At 44.4% G+C, this 18557-nt stretch overlaps 1 protein-coding gene across 1 annotated transcript in view; it reads left to right on the top strand.

The window, feature by feature from the left end:
* pcsk2 (proprotein convertase subtilisin/kexin type 2) overlaps positions 1-18557 on the top strand; it is a 153955-nt gene that overhangs the window by 30114 nt on the left and 105284 nt on the right. The window contains exon 2 of the mRNA XM_085981639.1: positions 13319-13423. Coding sequence (XP_085837765.1) covers positions 13319-13423 — 105 coding nt within the window. The remainder of the gene's footprint in view (positions 1-13318; positions 13424-18557) is intronic.

The raw sequence follows: 18557 nt of genomic DNA, 5'->3' as shown, positions 1-18557 counted from the left end.
AACCCCTACACCAACACATATCCCACCCTATCCCTGTAACCCCACGTATTTAATCCCCCTAACACTAAGGGTCAATTTATCATAGCCAATCAACCTATCCCGCACATCTTTGGAGTGTGGGAGGAAACCGGAGCACCCGGAGAAAACCCACACAAACACGGGGAGAATGTGCAAACTCCACACAGACAGTCGCCCGAGGCCGGATTCGAACCCGGGTCCCTGGCGCTGTGAGGCAACAGTGCTAACCACTATGCCACCGTTCTTATCGAAACATATAAGATTGTGAGGGGGCTTAATCGGGTGGATGCGGGGAGGATGTTTCCACTGATGGGTGAGACTAGAACTAGGGGGCATAATCTTAGAATAAGGGGCTGCCGTTTCAAAACTGAGATGAGGAGAAACTTCTTCACTCAGAGGGTAGTAAATCTATGGAATTTGCTACCTCAGGGAGCTGTGGAAGCTGCGACATTAAATAAATTTAAGTTGGAGATAGACAGTTTCCTAGCTGATAAGGGAATTAGGGGTTACGGGGAGCGGGCAGGGAAGTGGACGTGAGTCTAGGTTCGGATCAGCCATGATCCCATTGAATGGCGGAACAGGCCCGAGGGACCGTATGGCCTACTCCTGCTCCTACTTCTTATGTTCTTATGTTCTTTAAAATCCGGCAATGCAGGTGACAGTGAATATAGAGTGAACACCATGTACTTGCAGCCTAAACACAGAATGTGTCTCCCAAATTGTTCAAACCTCTGACATTTGAAACTGACCAGATTTGAGAGTGCTGCTTTTAGATTGCAGTTGCAGCTGTGAAGTTTCCAGCTCGTTGGTGTTCCCGACACACTTACCAGGTGTGTTCTCCAAATGTTGTGAAACCCGACCCAAAAGGAGGAAAACTGAAAAATGGTGTCAAAATAGCTCTAAACAAGCACTCAACAAGCAGTTAAGAGCCTTTTAATCTCTTAACCGTCGCTTGGTGTTGGATCTGTTTTTAAATCGCAGACATGACACTTGGGAAAGTGGCATGGAGGTGGGTTCGCAGCAGGTTCAGAACCCGCCGTCAATCATTTCGGATTTAACCCCTGACCCGCCTCCAAACCCGTCCTTTGAGCACCGGCAGAATCGCGGCCTTAGTTTCCCAATCCCTGCAATTTGGAATCTTGTCAATAGGACTGCGCCCACTAACCATAAAATCAGCCTCGTATCTCCAATACATTAGGCAAATGCAATTAAAAAGAATGACTAACTCTTGTTATCAGCTGTGAACTGTAATCAGGCAGGTAAGCACCAGAGATAGCATTGGCAAAGCCAAACCACCTATTTATTCGGCACAATTGCTGTAGAATTGGGTATTGTAGAGCGAGGAAAGTCAATTTTATAAGTCAGGCATTGCAAGGATTCCGGGACAGGAGACACACTTAACGGCCTGATGCCCCAAACAATTCTCTCCCCTACTTAGTGCATCAAGTTTGGGAAATGATGGTTGAAAGGATGCAGCATCTGTCAGCCAGATAAGTTGTGTATAATTCTTTTTCATCTGTTAACATTCTTAGCCTCATTATCTTCTTTGACCTAACTTCTTCCTTCTTTTCTGCAATGATTTTTTTCCCTCTCAACAATTCCAAACTTTATATAAATCCCAAGTCCATCCAAGACTTGATTATTGTTCCCATATTGGACACGACTCATTGAGCATCTCTTTTGTACTCCTAGATAGGATTCAAGAAAAAAATCTTCTTGCCTGATAAGTGATTTCTCTCCAGATTCCAATCAATCTCAATTTCTCTCTCTGTCTCCCTCACGATTTTAACCCTACTCGCTCAGCAGAAACCTGGCGGGTAGGCAGTTAAAATCGCCTTGGCTCTTACCTGTCCAAAAGCCGCCATGATTGCAACATCTGAAATTTTAACCTACTCTCCTGAGCAGGCAGCAAGGACACGTGCCCGGAGCCAACAGGGTCCTTCTTTACATTTGCATGTTGTGGCCCGATGACATCATTGAGACCCGACTGTAATTTTAACTCAGGCCTGAGCAGGAATTCACCTGGAGTTAAAATCGGGGTTGCATCATTTCTGCCCGCTTAATTCAATTACTACTATGATCAGTGCTCCCTTGAAGTTTTGACCCTTGTTCCTCTTTAGCTTTAACTACACCAGCCTGCATAATCTTCCTTCTACTGCATCTTCGCTGTGTTGAAATCAAGACACATTGATTAGGCTCCTGCTCATTTTCCTTCAGGTAGCATACCCTAGGCATACACAACTTGTTCTTTCCCAAAACCATAACATTGTAGAGCTCCTTATCCTCAGTGGTTTCGTTCTCCTACAGTTTTCAGGCTTTTGAAACCCAGATTGTGTGAAATGAATACACACTAAACAATTATTGCATTAAAATATTCAACATACTGGTATGAGATGCAGTAAAGTGACCATGAGATCAAAATGGATCAAGAGCAGTGACTGTGGTACCAGGAATCCATACTAACTTCTTGCATTCATGATCATAAGATAGCATTGTCATAATTTTAATAACTGAACTTTGGTTGCCATCACTTTAGTTTAAGTTGATGATTTACTAGAATGGTACCGGGATGAGGGACTTCAGTTCTGTGGAGAGACTGGAGAAACTGGGATTGTTCTCTTTAGAACAGAGAAGGTTAAGGGGAGATTTTTATAGAGGTGTTCAAAACCATGAAGGGTTTTGATAGAGTAAATAAGGAGAAACCGTTTCCAGTGGCAGAAGGATTGGTAACCAGAGGACACAGATTTAAGGTGATTGGCAAAAGAACCAGCGACAACATGAGGAAACATTTTTTAACGCAGCGAGTTGTTGTGATCTGGAATGCACTGCCTGAAAGAGTGGAGGAAGCAAATACAATAGTAACTATTAAAAGAGAATTGGATAAATAATTGAAGGGAAAAAATTTACAGTACCCCAATATAACGCCTCCCCAATGAACCGTTATGCTCCTTAAGCAGGTCTCTTCTGGTACATTGTCAAGGGACTGGCGTGGTCTGTAGACCTGGTGAAAGGAAACCCCATAATTAGACTTCTCTTTTGGTAAGCCTTTCTCATTTTCTCTTCCTCCTGCTCCTGCATGTCTCCATCATGAGGATAAATATGAATGGCCCTGATAAGGGCTCCGTGACAGAAGGTTAAGAAGAAAAAGAACTCGTCTGGCTGAAATTGCTGAAAAGCAGTTTGTTGAATCCTTTTTTAGCAGCACAGCTGAGAAAAGTTTTTTTCTAATCGCTCCAGTAAAAACTGATGTTTCAGATAAAATTTGTGGACAGTCAAAGTCTGTGAACACAATCATTTCCTGGTTTGGTAAGTCGTGCAGGCAACTTTCAGAGGGCAGGCGCATCTTCTGCCAGGACCCAGATCCACCAGATTGCAGCATGCATTTTGGGATGTGTATCAGACTTACGCTCCAAATTCCAACCCTTTATACGAAATCTACATCACTTTTGACCCAAAATGATTGCACAAATTGGACCACCATAAATACATAAAGGGTTAGAATAGAAGAAGCTTTCTCATGCATTGTTATCAGCATGTGGAATGCATTACCACAAGTGCTGATCTATGCTAAATCGATTTCAGGAATAAAAAGGTTCTGGACAATTACTTAATGGAGAATATAAAAGGGTGTGGGAAGAAAATAGCAAAGTGTTTAGAGAGAAAGCAGGAACGTGGGACAAATTAAACCAACCTCCAAAGGCGGGGGAGGTAAATTCAGGGCAGGCTAGAAAAGCCAAGTGTCTTCCTTCTGTGTTATAATGCTTGTTTCTAATAGAAACAGAAATGGAGAAATATCACTCAAACTGAAAATGAGCTATTAACTGAAATGAGCTAGCTAAAGGGAATAAGCAATTCCCTTTTCATATAAGTCAAGTCACTAACTAGAAAATAAATAATGACAAATCGATGCTATATACAGGAGGGAATAAATGATGCAATGAGACATCTGAGAGAGTGAGAACTACTGAGAGCCTGATTTAAAGGCATCTACAAGTAAACTTTTGCAAATGTGGGGATACAGTTGGTGGAAAGGTCCTCAATTTACCGCCAAGAAAAATATATCTTTTTAGAATAACAAAAAAGTCTAATTTTGACAGAAGGAAAAAAAAGGACTCAGTATGTGTGCAACTAGAGGGTAAAACGGAAAAAATGTCAACATTATTCAAGCAGATGCCCAGCAAAATCTCGCTGTTTAGTGTTTTTCAAGTGCATACTGCAGAACTAAATCACTGTCTGAGTTAGCGCTTCAAACAGAAACAATTGATGAATTATTAAAGATATGATCAATCCTCTTGTCTGCTTTATTATGACAATTGCACACTGTAATTGGAGCATTTTATACCTAAAGCTAAGATACCCTTCACTCATGTGAAAAGCCTTAAACATTCAGAGTCCATTTCAGAGCATTGGATAAGATGTATGGGTGTTAGGCATGTAGAACAAATATATGCTACAGTAATACAATGGAGAGGTTTAGATATACTGCTTTCGTCTGATGGGAGAAGCTTATAATATGATGTCTAGCTTGGCTGTCCATTCGATGGCCTCCTGAGATACCGAGTGGAGAAATGAGGTGCCTCCTGCAACAGATCTTAGTGGGCAGGTTGATGTGATGTTTTCCATGATCTGGGACTCATGGGCCGGAATTTTTACCGTGGAGTCGGGTCAGTTGCGGGCCGCATAGCGGGTCCGGAACACGATGGTGCACTAAGCGTGTTCTTCAGGGCGACTTTAACTTAATGGGTCCACTTAAAGCAGTCGTGTGTTTCCTGGCCCAATTAAATGGAATGGGTCTGATGACATCATCGATGGCTCGTTTCCAGCGCCGATATTTAAAGCAGCCTTGCAACTCATTTGAAGGTTGCTAGAGGTGTGTGCAAGGTGAACTAGAAAGATCTGAGTATGTTCCACATTTTAAATGATAGATGCTCAAAGGCAGAGGGCTGCACCCTGATTTCCTGATGCATCCCTGCATATTCTGGTGGAGGCAGTGACAGCATGCAGGGAGGTCCTGTTCCTTGCAGATAGGTGCAAGAGACATCCCAAAGATGCCAAAAGGGCCTGGTTGGAGATAGCAGAGGAGGTCAGCAGCAGGGATGTGGTCAGGAGGCCCTGGATCCAGTGCAAGAAATGATTCAATGGTCTCATGAAGTCAGGAAAGGTGAGTGCAATGCCACACTCACCTTCATCCTGATGTGCCTGTCACCACATCCCCATTACTCTGCCTTCACATCATTCCTCACACCAACATACCTTGCAGGTCCACCCATCACTTTCTCTCTATGTACATACTCACATCCCCATCTGAATAACCACCCTGACACTCACCCTCATCCTAATGCAATCATAACAACTAACACCACAGAAGAAGGCCATTTGTCACCCCATTCCCTCATAGTCACCCTCTACAGATGTAACCCATCCATTCCTTACACTCATTCCATCACTCTCACTCCAACTTCTCTTCTTTCCTTCCTTGCAGGAGAAAAGAGCCCAGAATACTTGGGTGAGGCTGAGAACCGGAGGTGGTCCTTCAGTATTCAGGCAACTGACTCCAGCAGAGGAGGGGGCCCTGGTGATAGCGAGAGTTGCAGAGCTGCTGGCGGTGGGAGACGGAGAGAGGGGGACATCCCAGCAACCTGGTGATAGAATTACATCTCATACAGCCACATGGCATACAGCAATCACTCATATGGTTACTGATGTCAGCAGCCAGTGAAATGTCATCATGTGCATAATGGTAACATAACCCGTTCTTATTATAACACTTCTAATTCATCTCTTTACTCTCCCACAGATCCATCAAGTGCCCTCCTCCACTGTCCAGCCGGAGGAGGAAGATGACTCCTCAGAGGAACCTCCAGCCTCTGAGGGCGCACCGTCAGCAGACCCAAGTGCACCCAGCACCAGCACAGATACGCACACCTCGATGGGTCCTGTGCGAGATAGAGTAGTGTTGTCACCTAGTGTCTCACACTTCACAAGTGAGCAAGAGCAGATGGTGTTGACAGGGACAGCAGTGGAGATTCCTCGCTGAAGGCCGCAGGACGCTCCAAGCTCTGCTGAGTTGCATGAGATGCTGAGCCTCGGGGGCCAGCGAGAAAGAGGGTGATCTTGGAGGGGCGGCAAAAATTGCATTAGGCTCTGGCAATGTCTGCAAATGTGCAGAGAATGGAGGAGTCCATCTCCAACATGAGCACTACCATGTTGCAGGCGATGGCGATGATGTACTGATTGATCCATGGAAAGGATGGCCACTTGCATGGAGCAGCAAATGTGCCAGTTACATGAACACATGCTAGCTGTGGACAACAGATGGCAGACGCTCATATACCTCATCTCTAGGAGGGATATAAACATAGACTTGGGCGTTCATCACCCCACTGCTGTGCAGCAAGGTGCTTTCCAGCTCCTTGCTAGCGGGGAAATACGGGTAGCCCATGAGAGGGATGATGCTGAGAGGGGACATGGAAGTGGGGGCTCTTCTCAAAGCGCTCCCACTTCTCCCCTGTTACATCCCCCTAAATCAGAGCCCCACATGCTGCCTCAGATTGCGATGGCCAAGTCTGCCTCTGCACAGTTGCAGGAGGAGCAGAATTTGGCAGGGCCCTCAGAGGCTCCAAAACCCAGAGGACATCCACCAAGTGTCGAACGAGTCACAGCAGGGAAGTGAGCAGCCTGCCTCTACCTCTGTTGAAGCCACAGGGGTTGCACCTCATAGAAGCACTCAGAAAAGAGTGCTTTTCGGGCTACTCCGGATCAGGCGTATTCCCCAGACGTTCACCTTCAACTAAAGTTAGAGATAGCCGAATCCTATAAGATGCTTAATTGGGTCTAAAGGTTCAGGCTATCTCTCCCTAAAGGAAAGGAATGACTTGAAGATGTTACCGTCCTCCAGATAGCACTTTTAATAAGTTTAACTAGACTGTAACCTTCCGGATATTATGAGGGTCCGGAAAACTCCCCCAGAATTCTGCAACTCCTCACCAAAGAGTGTACAGAGATTGAGTTCACGAGTTTGTTACAGAAGTACTATGTGAGACAATTTTAAAAATATATAGATTTATTAAAGAACCAACATGTAGTTAACAGCTGGTGATTCAGTCACAACATTAACAGTTCAAAATACAAATAGCTTACAATTCTTATTCTCAGAGATCCTTATTCTCAAATCTTAACTTCATTAGATTTTTACATTTCTACTTCTTATTCTTAATCCAGGATATCCACCAAAATCAAATACCTTTATTACCTGAGACTCAAAGAGTTGTAGGCTTTCAGAGTCTGTCTCTGAAGTTGAGAATCGCTTTGCCCCTTCCAGCGAATTCTGTTTTCCTATTTGAAAGTTCTATATTTCATACCCTTTTTTCAGTGGTATATCATTTGAAGTTTTCTGCTGATGTAAGCTAATTATCTCTAGTCATCTTCCTGTTGACTTCTTTCTATTCTTACTGTCAATTCAACTGTTAGCTTGCAGAATTCCGTCTGCTCTGTAAGTGTTCAAAACTTATCATAAAAACGGTTATAACAGATGTATCTATTTGATGCCATTTTTACGAAGGTCTTCTATTCAATTCTTAAATCACCTTAGCTGGTTGTAAGTAGACTTCGAGTCTCCTATGTGTTCCAAGTTCAATACAAAAACCATGTGATTGCTTGATGCATCTATTGATGTCATATCTACAAAGTCTTCTGTTTGTATCTTTTTACATGTAAATTAAAAACACTTCAACTGAGTACTTGATTGTCTTCCTAGCTACCTCAATTGGTTGTATTACAGACTTATGTCACCTGTCTTTCATTTGATGTCATATTTATGAAGGCATATGGTTCTTTAATGTTCTGTGTTTCTGTTTCCAAAAGTGTTGGTTTATAACACCTTAACATTATACCATTGTGCTCTTTCATGTGCCTGTTTACAAAGTGTTTGTTTAAAACAATTTTACTGGGTAAATCTTATTGTGTTCCTTCCAAAGCTCAGACTTTCTGGAAGCTCCAACCCTTCTACAATAGGGCCATTGTTTCAGTGTCAACAACCGATTTTATCTCAAAAGCCTGCATTCTGTTTACAGCTTGTGTCATTGAGGCTTTTAGATTTTTAAACCCAGTTTTCATGTTTTAATAAAGTCAGAATTCTGTTCATAGGATGGTGTATTTTTCTGAATAGGTATGGCTCATTCCTTTACATATGAAAAAATGTTAGTGTCCATTTTCAGTTCTTTTGATGACACAGATAAATGTATTTATTTGCACCACCATCTGGTCTTGTCCATTTTTGCCTGCTACTTTGGAAGTGGCTTGGAGTGAATAGTGAGACATTACTTAACCTCGAGCACTGGGGGTTTGGGTAAGAGGAATGGCTTGTTCATTGTAGGGATGCTTTATGGTGTTGTGGGGTGGATCTAGTACAGCATGTAGCAGCCAAATGGGTGCACTGGAGCAAGTTAAGTAAATCTGGTCATGATGAGGCCATCCAGGTCTCCCGGGCAGCAATGTGCGCCGCTGCTGGTGCCATCACCACCTCAGGTTCCTCCTCGTCTTCCTCCTCCTCTGAAGAGGCTGTGCACTCTGTGCCTTGATCCTCCTGCAGCTTCAATCCTCGCTGCTGCGCTATGTTGTGCAGCGCGCAGCCAATGATGATCATTCTGGAGACCCTGGGTGGTGCATACTGAAGGGCTCCTCCAGATCTGTCAAGGCATCTGAAGTGCATCTACAGCACACCTATTGTTTGCTCTATGATGCATCTGGTGGACATGTGGCTCTCATTATAATGTTCCTCTGTCTCAGTACTTGGTGTCATCAAGGGTGTCATGAGCCACATCTTCAGTGGATAGCCCTTGTCTCCAAGCAGCCAGCTGGTAAGTCTGTTTGAGATGCAAAGAGCTGAGGGAGGATGGACTGGTGCAGGATGAAAGAGTCATGACAGCTGCCAGGGAATCTGGCGCACACATGCATGATGATTTTTTTATGGTTGCAGACGAGCTTCACTTTGAGGGAGTTTAAGCCCTTGCAGTTCACAAACACTCTTGGGTGATGAGGGGGGCCTTCATGGCCACATGTGTGCAGTCGATGATGCCCTACACCTGTGGGAAGTCAGCCAGAGCCACAAAGCCAAGCGCAGTAACACTGGCCTCATCAGTGGTAAAGTTGATATAATTGGCTGACTTGTGAAACATGGCATCGGTCACCTGGGTGATACGTCTGTGGGTGGCCGAGTGCAAGATCCCGCAAATGTCTGCTGCAGATGCTGGAAGGAGCCTGAGGCAAAGAAGTTGAGGGCGGTGGTGACTTTGACAGCCACTGGTAAGGAGTGTCCACCAGGTCCTTTGGGCAGCATGTCTTGCTCCAGCAAGCTATAAATTCTGTGATGACCTGGCATGATAGCCAGAGCCTCCTTTGGCACTGCTGCTCAGTCATGTTGAGGAAGCTCATCCTCTGCCTGTATACCCTGTGTCGGGGGATATCGCCTCTGATGCGCTGCAGCCCTGTGGTGCCCCCTCTCTCCTGTGGAGCATCAGGTCATTGAGGAGAAGGCTGCTGGTGTGGCTCCTGCTGCTGGTGGTAGGGCTCATCTTGGGAGCTCATTCTGAGGACCAAGGTGAGACATTATAAGTGGCACCCATGCTGATGTAGTAGATGGCAGGTAAAGCGCTCAATGAATGGACTCACCAATGGCCACTGAGCTTCCGCCTCCCCTTCCTAGGCGAGGTACCCGAGCTGCGTGAATCCCGTGCTCCTGCAGTAAAAGTCAAAAGCTGGTGTTAAAAACCCACTTAAGGGTCTCTCAACAAGCAGTTAATAACTTGAACTAGGTCGCATCCCTCTGCTGATCGGGTCCGTGTCGTGCCTTCAAAGCCACCCGAGCTAAATGCACAAGGCGGCGGGATGACAGTGGGTTCCCGAGACGCTCGCAATTTCCTGGATTTTTACTGCCGACCCACCCCCAAACCCACATGCCCGGCAACGGGAAAATTCCGGCCATGGCCACAGTCGCACTTTGGGTCGTCCCTCATCTTCCACTTGTGGTTTAGTTATGAGGTGCTAACTTCAAAGGAGATCCTTCAGCAACTTATATGTTGCCTGATCCAAAAATATCCGTTGCTAATGTTCAACTATGCTACGTACTTTTTACATAGAAACATAGAAGATAGGAGCAGGAGTGGGCCATTCGGCCCCTCGAGCCTGCTCCGCCATTTAATGAGATCATGGCTGATCATCCAAATTCAGTACCCTGTCCCTGCCTTCTCCCCATATCCCTTGATCCCTTTAGCCTTAAGAAATATATCTAACTCCTTCTTGAATATATTTAATGAATTGGCCTCAACTGCCTTCATTGGTAGAGAATTCCACAGGTTCGCCACTCTCTGGGTGAAGAAATTCCTCCTCATCTCTGTCCTAAATGGCTTACCCCTTATCTTTAGACTGTGACCCCTGGTTCTGGACTCCCCCGCCATCGGGAACATCCTTTCTGCATCTAGTCTGTCTAGTCCTGTTACAATTTTATAAGTTTTAATGAGATCCCTTCTCATTCTTCTAAACTCCAGCGAGTATAAGCCCAATCGACCCAATCTCTCCTCATACGTCACTCCTGCCATCCCAGGTATCAGTCTGGTGAATCTTCGCTGCACTCCCTCCATGGCAAGAACATCCTTCCTCAGATAAGGCGACCAAAACTGCACACAATACTCAAGGTGTGGTCTCACCAAGGCCCTGTACAACTGCAGCAAGACATCCTTGTTCCTGTACTCGAATCCTCTCGCTATGAAGGCCAACATACCATTTGCCTTCTTAACCGCCTGCTGCACCTGCATGCTTACCTTCAGTGACTGGTGCACAAGGACACCCAGGTCTCGTTCCACTTCCCCTTCTCCCAATCTATTGCTGTTCAAATAATAATCTGCCTTCCTGTTTTTGCCACCAAAGTGGATAACCTCACATTTATCCACATTATACTGCATCTGCCATGTATCTGCCCAATCACCCAACCTGTCCAAATCATACTGGCGTTTCTCTGCATCCTCCTCACAGCACACACGTCCACCCAGCTTTGTGTCATCTGCAAACTTGGAGATATTACATCTAGTTCCCTCGTCTAGATCATTAATGGCCCAGTAATTCCGGTCCCAACGCGTGAGTACGGACGGGGTACTCATGCGTGGGCCCGTTGGAAGTGCCGGATTTCAGCATGCGCGGAAAACCGGCATTTCCTCTCCTCTGAACCAAGGGGTTAAGAGGCGGTTCCCTTGCGACGTTTGAGGCAGCGGGTACGCGTTGAACTTCGTTTTTTTTGACAGGTTTGTCTGTGCGTGCAGGCCTCCACTTTTTACGAATGTAAAAAGCAGCCGTAAGGACTTCGTTTTATAAGGTAAGTGGTCTAATAATTAAAGTTAGAAATTTTTTTCCACAGGTTTATTATTTTTAAAGAATTTACAGTAAGGTAAGTATATTTTTGGACCCAATTTCTTGAAAAAAAAATTTTGGCAGAAATTTGAATAATTGTTTCAATTAGTTTTTAAAAGTTATTAATAGTTAATTTAATTATTGGAATTTTTAAAAACTTTTATTTAAATTAAGTAGTGTTTTGGGCTCCCGGACTTTTCATGAGTTTGACAGGTCTTATGTCTAACTCATGAATGGACTTTTGTAAACTCCCATTGGTTGCCCAGTGCTCACGTGATCCCAGCCGGCTCATCGCACTAAGTACGCCGCTGGATCACGCACGCACAGCGCGCCGGGAGCTGAACTGGGCCACAGACCGGAAATCCACGCAGGCCCAGTCTTCAAATGTCAGCGCGATATGTAAGTGTAGGTCGGGGGCTTGCACCCGCGGGAAGCCCCCGACCCGAATTTCTGGGCCAATGTATATTGTGAATAGCTGGGGTCCTAGCACCGATCACTGCGGTACCCCACTAGTCACTGCCTGCCACTCAGAAAAAGACCCGTTTATTCCAACTCTTTGCTTCCTGTCTGCCAACCAGTTCTCTATCCAAGTCAGGACCTTGCCCCCAATCCCATGTGCTTTAACTTTGCACGCTAATCTCTTGTGTGGGACCTTATTCAAAGCCTTCTGAAAGTCCAAATACGCCACATCCACTGGTTCTCCCTTATCTATTCTACCAGTTACATCCTCAAAAAATTCCAGTAGGTTAGTCAAGCATGATTTACCTTTTGTAAATCCATGTTGACTTTGTCCGATCCTGTCACTGTTTTCCAAGTGCATCTTTTATAATGAACTCTAGCATTTTCCCCACTACCGATGTCAGGCTTACCGGTCTATGATTCCCCGTTTTCTCTCTACCACCTTTTTTGAATAGTGGGGTAACATTAGCTACCCTCCAATCCATGGGAACTGTTCCAGCGTCTATAGAATTTTGGAAGATGACCAGCAATGCATCTACTATTTCTAGGGCCACTTCCTTAAGTACACTAGGATATAGATTATCAGGCCCTGGGGATTTATCGGCCATCAATCCCGTCAATTTCCCTAACACCATTTCCCTACAAATACTGATTTCATTCAGTTCTTCCCTCTCATTAGACCCTATGTTCCCCGACATCTCTGGGAGGTTATTTGTGTCCTCCTTTGTGAAGACAGAACCAAAGTATATATTTCATTGGTCCTCCATTTCTTTGTTCCCCATTATAAATTCCCCCGATTCTGACAGCAAGGGACCTACGCTTGACTTCACCAATCTTTTTCTCTTCACGTATCTATAGAAGCTTTTATAGTCAGTTTTTATGTTCCCTGAAAGCTTACTCTCAGACTCTATTTCCCCCCTTGTAATTAATCCCTTTGTCCTCCTTTGCTGAATCCTAAACTGCTCCCAATCCTCTGGTTTGCTGCTTTTCCTGGCCAAGTTTTATGTCCTAATACAAACATTCTCTACTTGTACTAATTAAATATGTAAAGACAATTGCTCAAAGAATTCCATCTTCTTTAGGCCATGGAAAGAATGATATAATCAAGGTAGAAATGCAATGCAAGGAAGTACAACTTTATCAATCACTTAACTGGTGGAAGACTAAGCTTTTTTGTAGCATGGCAATAAGTTATTTGGATGTTCTTCATCTACATATTATAAGTATAATAGAAACCATTTTGTAATGGTCTTGTATTTTCTGGAGATTACAGTACAAGGAGCTGGTGCACAAAACCCACTTAGTGCAGAGCAAAGAGTTTGAAAGTGAAATTAAAAAGTATGTGGACATTTATTCTCGATTGAAGGTGGCATGTAAAACATTCAGAATATTCTCTGCAATACCAAAGGCTTGCCTTCAAATACTTTCTATTTTACCACAGCTTCCATTTGCAGAAGGACTCTATCACTTCACTCACAGTGGCATTCCGAAGGCCAGAAAAAGACGCAGCATTCGACATAAGTATTATCTGGAAAAGGACCCAAGGGTAAGTTAATATTTCTCCACCCTTCAGCAACTGTTACCTAGGCAACAATTCTTAATGTGGTCAGCTAATCAGCGGGAAACATAAACAACTGTTCATTTAAGTTCTATCTGTCGTGAGGAAATTCAGAAAGGAAAAATTTAACCTTTGAAACCGCCTGATAATTCAAAGTGCATTACTGCTCTCTAATTTTATTCAAATTTTATCGAATGTAATTTACATCAGATACGGTTACCCTGAATTTATTGCTGGACTGGGTCACATCTTTACAATAGGAAATATGGAGCTAAGGGATTGACATTTTGTTACATCTGTGCAGATTCACTGTGGGATAGATATCTTCTTGTCTGCAAAGGTCAGTGAGAATGTGATTTGAATGTTGAGAAGGCATAATATTCAGCTTGCTAGGTTTATATCATACCTTAGGTGCTAAACATAATTGTTCATATACAGGGTAGTAAATACATGCTGAATGTCAGGTGCATTGTGAAGAAACAGCAACACATGAGAGAAAAGAATAAAGTGCCTATGAGTTGATGTGACAAATAATTAGAAATCCACCATTTACATTTGTCATATGGCTTGTCATATTAAGGCATGCTATTCAATTATATTAACCAACTAAAATAATATGGGGTATTATATATATGATAGATTAAAATAAATGCAGTCCACTTTTTGGGGGGTGAGAGAAGTTTTCAAATATTACAAAATAAAGTATATGAACAGATGCATGAATTATTTTTATTCATTAAAGGGCATGAACATCTTATACACAGTAAAATAGGATGCAAAGACTGATTTGTATTTTCCTCATTTCTATATGTATAAATGATATCTAACATTTGGTTAGCTAATCCTTTGCTCGCTCCAATTCTGGGTAAATGGAGTTGAGGTACAGATCAGCCATGATCTAATTGAATGGTGGAAGAGGTTCAAGGGGCTAAATGGCCTCCTCCTGTTCCTATGTCCTTTCAGATACCAGCCATTATGAAGAAAACACACATGTTTATGCACAAGATGATGACATGAGCTTTAGATTTCAGTGTAACTTTCTGAACAATTCCCAATTTAGAAATGTATTAATTATTTTATAGCAATATACATCTAAGGAACTGAGTGCACGAGATAATTTAAGTAAGCAAAATAATTTTAAAATATCTAAAATGCAAAAAGTATTTAATCTTACATGGTATTGCATAGCATTTACAGCACAGAAACAGGCCATTCGGCCCATTCGGCCCAATGGGTCCATGCTCCACATGATCCTGTTGATTGGTGATCTTTTTGCTCCGGGTAACTAATTTTAGTTTCATCACTTTTCTGTGGACGGAAATGAAAATGTGTTACTGTTAACAGGTTTCTGGCCTGCCTTAAATATTCTTTTGGCTACAGCAGTGCTGGTCACCCCTGTAAATAGTCCAAATACCTTACATTTAAGGTTGTGCCTGTACTGTCCAATATCTAATTATATGATTGCATGACCTAAGGGTGTAAGCAATATGATCCCCCTTGTGATATGAACTGGATATCATGTCTTACACATGGGCCCTCGTTACAGTTGCCAACCCTCCAGGATTGCCCGCGAGTTTCCAGGATTGCCCTGGAGTCTCCAGGATTGCCTGCAAGTCTCCAGGAATTGAGGATTAATTTCCAGGATGCAGCTGCGAGCACACCTGGGAGAACAATCATAGAGACATTAAAAAGATGATGAACTGGATTTTGCGGGGATCAGTGGGCACGATCAGTGGCGGGTCGTGTGGGAAAATGTTTTTTTTCCCCCAGTGGGTCGGGACCCCGCTGTGAACCCACTGCCATGCGCCTTTATCAAATGTCGGGTCTGTCAGCGCTGAGCAGACCCGACACGCAGCGGCGGGGGAGGCAATTAAAATCATTACAGTCACTTATCAGTGGTTTTGTCCCAGCATTTTGGATTTGACAGGTTGTCCACCGGTTTCCCGTTGTGCCTAGACCCCGTCTGTGAAGCTGAGGCGGGAGGTCAGTGGCCATTGAATCAGCTGATGAGTTGACAGCTTCAAATGTCAACTCAAAGCTCCCGGCTCATTGAGAAATGTTCCCTTAACCACTAGCTTCTCTAAACTGCATTTCCACTACAGATTCAGGATGCTGCAAGTTTTACACAAGTCTCCATCCAGTCTGACCTCATTACCATTGGCAGAATGCTTCTGTCATCTCTACATCATCTGCCATCTATTCCATCAGCATGGGTGCCCTTTACACTCTCTCACCTTGGTCCTCAGAATCCCACCACGATCAGCCCCAACACCAGCAGCACCAGGCACACCAGCAGCACCAACAACAACACCAACCTTCTCCGCTATCAACTGATGCTGCACAGGACACAGGGCATCAGCACCCGACCATATTGCTGCCCGGGAGGCCAGGGATGGCCTCACCTTGGCCAGATTTACTTCACTTGATGCTGTACACCCTGGCTGCCACAGGATGTGCCAGGTTGGCACCACCCCACATCAACACCATAAAGCATCCCCTACAATGCCCAAGCCATTCCTTTCACACTCATCACCTTTGCAGGGGGTACCATTATGTCTCACCATTCACTGCAACTCACTAAGCCGCTTCCAAAGGTGCACACAAATCTGTCCAAGACCGGAAAGTATTGAAAATAAAAGTTTCAATGTTTGACAGCAAATTAACAGAAACTTTACATGAACATTGCATAAAACACACAAGTGCCTACCCTTGTGTGTTGTTAGTTGGTATGATTGCACTAGGATGAGGGTGAGTGTGAGGCGTGGCTAGTGAGATGGAGATGCGATAATGCAGATAGAGAGGGATGGGTGGAGGTGCAAGGTAAGTTAGTGTGCGTAAGGATGTGCAGGAGTAGGGTAGGGAAGGCAGAGTGATGGGGATGTGATGAGAGGCACAGCAGGATGAGGTTGAGTGTAGCTTTGTAGTAACCTTTCGTGATCTACTGAGATCATTGAAATGTTTGCGGCACTGCACCCAGGTCCTCCTGACGACATCCCTGCTTGTGCCCTCCTCTGCAATCTGCAACCAACATATGGAGGGAGTCATGGGAGAGCCTGGGTGCAGCCCTGCACCTCTGTGCAGTGTTTGTCAGTGTTTGCAGCACCTCAATGCTGTAGAACACTGACAGCACAAATGTCAAATTAAAGTTAGCCATGGTCCCTTTAAGGAAACCGACTGATGACGCGTCATCAAATAATGTCACCAGACCCGCTTCCTCTAATTGGCCAAGAAACGCACTGTGTGGGCTTAACAAGCCCAATCAGGGGAAATTCATTTCAGAGGCTGGGATGGAGACAGCAGCGGGGTCGGGACCCGCCACCAACATCGTCCGCCACGGACCCACCGAGGTGAGCAAAATCCCGGCTGATGTTTCTTTACCATATTCTTTGAATACTTTTGTTTATTAGTTATAGAAATATTGGAAATGGGGGGAGAAAGGCTGTTTGGCAATGCAGGGCTGTTGGAGGTTGGAGGTCATGTGATGAAATCTCCAGGAATATGTCCAACCTAATCCTCGTGCACCTTGGCAATCTTTGTGAAGGCAGACTGAAACACTTAGTGAGATGAGGCCAGACACGAATCGTTAAGCTGCTGTATTTTGCAGACAGCAATTGAATGTACAGAGCAACAGATGCAATTAAATCTCACCTTAATTCAATTACCTTCTCAAAAACAAGAAAAATAATTTTTCAGAAGTCACCACACTAACCCTATTAGCAGGCCGGCTTAACTTTTCCTAGTCAGGCTATTAACTCTGATCGGCTCTGGGCTTGAGATGAGTAAATTACCCCTCACTAGGCCAGGCTTCCTCCCAGATCTGATTGATTCGCCTTAGGAAAATAGGAACAGGAGTAGGCCATTCATCCCCTTGAGCCTGTTCCGCCATTCAATGAAGTCATGTCTGATCTGTATCCTAACTCCATCAAGTCGACTTGGCTCCGTATCCCTTAATACACTTGGTTAGCAAAAAGCTAGTGAACTCAGATTTAAAATGATTAATTGAGCTAGCATCTACTGCTTTTTGTGGGAGAGAGTTCCACACTTCTACCACCCTTTGTGTGAGGAAGTGTTTCCTAACTTCTCTCCTGAATGGCCTGGCTCTGCCTTGTGTTCCTTTCCCCCTTTCTCTCTGCAAATGGGATAGCTGTTCCTCTGATTTCTTGCCTATTCAGTGACTCACCATCGATAAAACGGGTTACCTCTCCTCCCCCGACCCACGCCAACACCCCCTCCCCCCCCCCGTCCGCACTGCCACACACACACCCTTCATGTGTTTACAGGAAACATCTCCACCTGTTCTCAAAATGCACAAGGACCATTCTGTCTTAATTGTTCTGGGATTCTGGGATTAGACAATTGTCTTTCATTGTCTCAGCTTGAAACTGACTGTGAGTCATAACATTCAGCAACAACAACTTGTATTTATATAGAGCCTTTAATGTAGTAAAACATCCCAAGGTGCTTCACAGGAACGTTATAAAACAAAATTTGACACCAAGCTACATAAGGAGAAATTAGAGCAGATAACCAAAAGCTTGGTCAAGGAGGTAGGTTTTAAGAAGTGTCTTAAAGGAGGAAAGAGAGGTAGAGAGGCGGAGAAGATTAGGGAGAGAATTCCAGAGTTTAGGGCCTAGGCAGCTGAAGGCACAGCCATTAATGGTGGAGCGATTAAAATCAGGGATGCTCAAGAGGCCAGAATTAGAGGAGCGCAAATATCTCGGAGGGGGGGGGAGCGGTGTTGTAGGGCTGGAAGAGATTACAGAGATAGGGAGGGGCGAGGCCATGGAGGGATTTGAAAACAAAGATGAGAATTTTAAAATCGAGGTGTTGCTTAACCGGGAACCAATGTAAGTCAGCGAGCACAGGGGTGATGGGGGAACGGGACTTTGTGCGAGTTACAACATGGGCAGCCGAGTTTTGGATGATCTCAAGTTTACGTAGGGTAGAACGTGGGAGGCCAGCCAGGAGTGCGTTGGAATAGTCAAGTCTAGAGGTAACAAAGGTACAGATGAGGGTTTCAGCAGCAGGGGGACAGTACCGGAGGAGCGAGAACTGTTAGCAATATCAGCTAACATGAGGGCCAGAAAAGGAAGTTGTGTGGTCAGCAGTTTAGTGGGAATAG

This window comes from Somniosus microcephalus, chromosome 3 (genome assembly GCF_052327205.1).
Source record: "Somniosus microcephalus isolate GS21.2 chromosome 3, FLI_Smic_1.0, whole genome shotgun sequence".
In the NCBI taxonomy this organism is placed as follows: Eukaryota; Metazoa; Chordata; class Chondrichthyes; order Squaliformes; family Somniosidae; genus Somniosus; species Somniosus microcephalus.
The sequence above is the reverse complement of the archived record's forward strand: the minus strand, read 5'-3'. Positions and strand labels throughout refer to the sequence as shown.